Source organism: Galeopterus variegatus, unplaced genomic scaffold, assembly GCF_000696425.1.
Source record: "Galeopterus variegatus unplaced genomic scaffold, G_variegatus-3.0.2 Scaffold3571, whole genome shotgun sequence".
In the NCBI taxonomy this organism is placed as follows: domain Eukaryota; kingdom Metazoa; phylum Chordata; class Mammalia; order Dermoptera; family Cynocephalidae; genus Galeopterus; species Galeopterus variegatus.
In genome coordinates, this window is record NW_007729682.1 from 44,197 (window position 1) to 49,281 (window position 5,085).

The 5,085-nt window shown below is 52.8% G+C and overlaps 1 protein-coding gene across 1 annotated transcript in view; it reads right to left on the bottom strand.

Annotated features, from left to right (window-relative positions):
* GALNT2 (polypeptide N-acetylgalactosaminyltransferase 2) overlaps nucleotides 1-5,085 on the bottom strand; it is an 82,898-nt gene that overhangs the window by 21,738 nt on the left and 56,075 nt on the right. Inside the window, exon 10 of the mRNA XM_008585438.1 lies at nucleotides 439-565. Coding sequence (XP_008583660.1) covers nucleotides 439-565 — 127 coding nt within the window. The remainder of the gene's footprint in view (nucleotides 1-438; nucleotides 566-5,085) is intronic.

The following is a 5,085-nucleotide window of genomic DNA, read 5'->3' on the forward strand; positions in this document are numbered from 1 at the left end:
TTTAAGATGTTTTCCCATAACATTCTCTGGGGCTGTACGGCTCTAAGAGCGTTCACAGGCGTGTAGGTTTACGCAGCTGCTGCCACAATCGGGATGACAGACACACCCCCCACCCCCAGCGCTGCCACTGTGGTCACCCCCCACCCTAACCCCGAAGGCCACTGCTCCGTACCCCTCTCCTAGAGCCGTGTCTTTCTGAGCCCGTCGTGGAAGCGGAATCCTGTACGTGGCCGTGTGACACCAGCTCGTCCTCTCACGCAGCCCACGGCATGTACCACCGGGCATGCTAGTGTGTGTTCCTCGCCACTGCTGAGTGGCGTTGTGTCATGTGCCTGTGCGATGACTGTGAGGGACACCTGCTTCTACACGAAGCAAGGTCAGTCCTGTCTCAATGGTGGTCCCCTACGCCCTGTTCCCCCTCAGCCTCCTGCTACTTACCGGGCAAAGACAGTGCCGCTGCCCCCCGGGAAGGTGTAGGGGTGCTGCTTCCGGAACACGTGTCCCACGCGGCTGCACGGGATGATCTCCAGGCTGCCACCGCACTGCCACACACGGAACGAGATCTCTGAAGGGTGAGGAGACTCGGGTGACCGAGGGAGCCAGGGGGGCCTCTGCAGCCACCGCTGTCCCCTGCAGGGCGGGGCGCCCCCCGCCAACTCCAGCCCGGGCCCCCTGTGCTCTCAACTGCTGAAGGAGACCCAGGGAGGGGTTGCATCTTTCCAGAACACAGTCTGGAACTTTCTATAGTGGAGATGTCGACACATCCTGAATCTTCAGGTTCAAGAAGGTCTGTTCACAGGAAACATTTCTCAGATTTGGACCAGAAATCTTGAGACAAGCATGAGTCCTGGTCTATTTTGGATACAGATGTAAATTCTCTGCCAAGACCACGCGTGTCCCAGTAGCACCGTCATTATCCACCGGTGAGATGCTCCCCCTGGACTTCTCACGAGCTGTGCGCTTGCGTCGTGTCCACACCCACAGTTCAGCTCTAACGTCACATCTAACAGGCACCAGGCACGTCACCTGCCTCTAAACTTAAGGTGACAGAGTACCAGGACACGCCTGGGCTTTTTCCATCCAGAAAAAAAAAATACCTCCCCTTAAACTGTAAAAATTATGATAGTCCTTGTGCATAAGCAGGCCTCAGCCACCTGGTACACTTCGCAGGCACTGTATGTACTGCCATGGCAGGGACCAAGGATGGTCAAGTGACAGATGATACCTCACAGCTGCCCACAGACTCTCTCCAGCCTGCAACCAACTGGCCCACGTGGGAACCCCCCGGGAAGGTACCGCTCACCAGCTTCCACACGGAATTTACCTGCAGGATGATGGGACCTGCAGTGCCTGGCACCACCCATGCCAACATATGTGTGCATGTGTACACACACACATGCACGATACTCATATGCACACATGTAAACACATACAATATGCACACGTACACATACAACACACACAATACATACACACATGCACACACACCCGTATGCAATAGACACATGTGTACACATACATGCTATACCTACACACACATGTACAATCCATACATACATGCACACATGTACATAGCACACACACATACACACGCACACACAATACATACACACATGCACACACACACGTATGCAATAGACACATGCACACACATACATGCTATACCTACACACACACATATACAATCCATACATGCATCACACATGTGCACAGCACACACACGCATGCAATAGACACATGCACACACATACATGCTATACCTACACACACATATACAATCCATACATGCATCACACACACACACACACACGCACACACACACACACACACAAACGACCCTCTGCATCCACATGTGGGAGAGGCATGGTGCGCACATATACAATCCATACATGCATCACACACACACACACATGCACACACACACACACACACACAAACGACCCTCTGCATCCACATGTGGGAGAGGCATGGTGCGCAGCCGGCTCTTAGTCCCTCTTGTGACACAGACACGCCTTCTGACCAGGCACTTCCCTGATCACCCTGGCCAGTTGAAGGACTGGAGTCACATGCCCGACTCAATGCAAGAAACCAAGATTAAACAGAAAAATTAAGACAATACTCGAAAGGCTAAATTATTTTTTTCTGAAAGACTTCATCAGGTGTGTCTAAAAGGGCATTTCCTCTGTGTCTTCTAAGACCCCTATGGACATGTTGGGAGGTGAGACAGAACTGCAGTTAGCAGTCACATCTGTCAGGGCAGACAGACCAGAAACCAGGGGAGGGGACGTCTGCATCTGTGTCCATCATACGAGCGCCCTGGTGGCAGCAGCAGGTGCACAGACTGCACGGTCTGAGGACCAAAACACCACGCAGGGTCAGGACTGTGTGCATTTTTACTGGGGTCCAGCAACCTGACATAGGAAAACCTCGCTCACTGGGGATGGGTGGTCCATGCTGCTATACGGGACGTGAATAACCAGCTCCCTGCAGCAATAAAAAATGTGGTCACACCACCCGTGCAAAGGCTGTGGAAGGGTTCTGACTTCTCTTTACAGCATCCAACAAAACTTTACGTAAGAAGGTCTCTATTTCAGGAAATAAAACTTAAATATTCTTCCGTGCTGTGGTTTGAATGTGTCCCCCAGATGTCAAGCGTGGGAAAATTAATCCCAAATTCTTATGTTGACTGGAGGTGGGGCCTTTGGGAGGCACTTAGGACGAAGATGAGGTCATCAGGGTGGGGTCTCCACGATAGTATCAGTGGCTTTGTAAGAAGAGGAAGGAGACCTGCGGGAGACCTGAGCTGGCACGCATGTGACATCCTCCACCGCGTTAGGAGGCAGCCAGAAGGCCCTCGCCAGATGGCGGTGCCTGCTCCTGACTTCCCAGCCTCCAGAGCTGTGAGCTGAGTAAATTTTGTTTCTTTATACATTACCCAGTCTGTGGTGTTCAGGCGTTCAGTTATAGCAATGGAAAGTGGACTAAGGCAATTTATGGGAAGATTCAAAATCGGGGGCCAGGAAGCCCCCCATTTTCTCCATGTGGAGCCAACAGGGGAACCACTCAAGAGAGCTGGTGGGAGACTGTCGGGTAGAAGAGCCACTACCACTCTCCAACTATGATTTCACTTGAGTCCTACATTGAGGACGATGACTCAGTACAGCTTAGTGGCTCTCTGATGAGGCAGTGGGGTGCACCCTGACTCTGCTGGTGGCTGCTCCGAGACCCCATGCGGTGCACACCCTCCACAGACCTCAGTCCTTCAAGAAAGCAAGCACTGAGATAGCTGCACATGAAATACACAGCACCCACTCCAATGGCGTGGGGACGTGCTGGAAGAGACAATAGTGGAAGGTCACCAAGGAAGGAGATGCTAGCCAGACAAAGGTAGAAAAGGATGATTTATTAGCAAGAACACTTGACGGGCTGAGCCGAGAAAAATGGTGTCAGCACCGAGAGGCAGTTGGGTGTTGTTTTTATAGGGATGGATTGGCATCTGTCCTAGCCTAGGAGGCCAGTGACAATGTCCTACTCCGGATACGGCCTGCTCATGGGAACAGACCTGGGGAGACAGAAACCTCGGGCCGGTGGGGAAGCAGTTACATGGTGACACTCCAGGCACAGCCTGCCCAGCCTGCCCAGCCTGCTGTGGGCCACAGCCCTTGAAGAACGAAACTTAGAGACATGAAAGCGAAGGGCGGGGCAGTTCCAGGGACCTAACAAAAATGACCCCAAGGAGCTGTGTCCCACATCTCGTAGGGGCTCAGGGGTGGGGGGTCTTTATCTCTCTTTGCAATCATTTCAGTTATGTAAGGACTCACATTATTAGTTAGGGCCACAGGACGCCCTGGTTGTCCAGGCTGTGGTTTTGGATTTCACTTGGGTAACCCTGCGCCCACCTCTCCCAACACACACCCACCAGAGCCACTCAGGCTGGACAATGGCCGGGTGTCCACAGCACCGAGAAAAAGAAGCCAGAAGCAGTGCTGAGAAGAGAGAAAGCCTTACTTGGTGGCCTCCCCGTGGTCAAAACCTCTGCCTGCTGAACCACCAAGCGGGAGTCCCCAACCTTGCAGAGTCTCTCAGGGAAGGAAGACGCCCAGACCATCGGGTAGGGACGTGCCAGCCCCCAGACACTGCCTGCTCCCGGGCCAGCCTCGCAGGCCCTTACCCAGAACCTCACACACGGCGCAGCTGCACGAACACTCGTATAACAACCAGACCAACAACAAGCCAGCTCATTACAGCAAATCCTCTCCTTTCCTGTGGTCTTGGGGTGAAGAGTCTCCTTAGACACGTAAGTCCACGCTGTCTGCACAGTGCTGGCTGATATCTGCCTAGCCCTGCTCTCGGCTAATAGCATGCACGCTCCTGAAAACCACACACTGTGCTTCTGAGAAACGGCCACCTACGCGAGGCCCCGTCCTGTGGGGTGGCCCAGGCTGGCCGGATTTCCACTAAAGCCGCCAGCGGAAGGCCCCGGAGGAAAGGTGGCTCAGAATCCTCTTCCGAAGGTTAACAATTGCGAAGCCTTCTGTGCTCAAACGACTTCAGTCTGAGCCTACCTAGAGGTCAACGCGCCACTCAAAACAAACCCCAAAGGAGTCTGACTCACGGTCTCCCGCCTGTGGTGAAGTCCCTGAAGCTAGAGGCTTTCAGCACCAAACGTCCAGAGAGGGGCTGTCGTCACCAAACTCGATATCAGAAAACAGCAGAAAAACCTGAGGCTGGGCTAGTCCTTCCTTTAAACGAATGGAAACCATCAAGGTCTCTGTTACAAGTAAAAACGGCTAAAAGTGACAACAGCGTCGTTCTTTCCTCCCTTTCTTGACCCTGTCCCTTTCAGGGTACACCCACCCGAGGACAACTGCAGTTTAACAAAACTCAGCAGCCGAGCAGGACTAGCTCAGGATTCCAAGCTCCGGAAACTACAGGCTGAGTGAAACGAGCAAACAAACAAACAAACCCCAAACAAAAACACCCACACCTAAGCAAATGACAAAAGAAAAGCAGTCTCTGTACTTTTTATGCACTAAATATGAGGCTGCTACCAATCTAGAGCTCAGTCTGTAAAACCGCATTGCC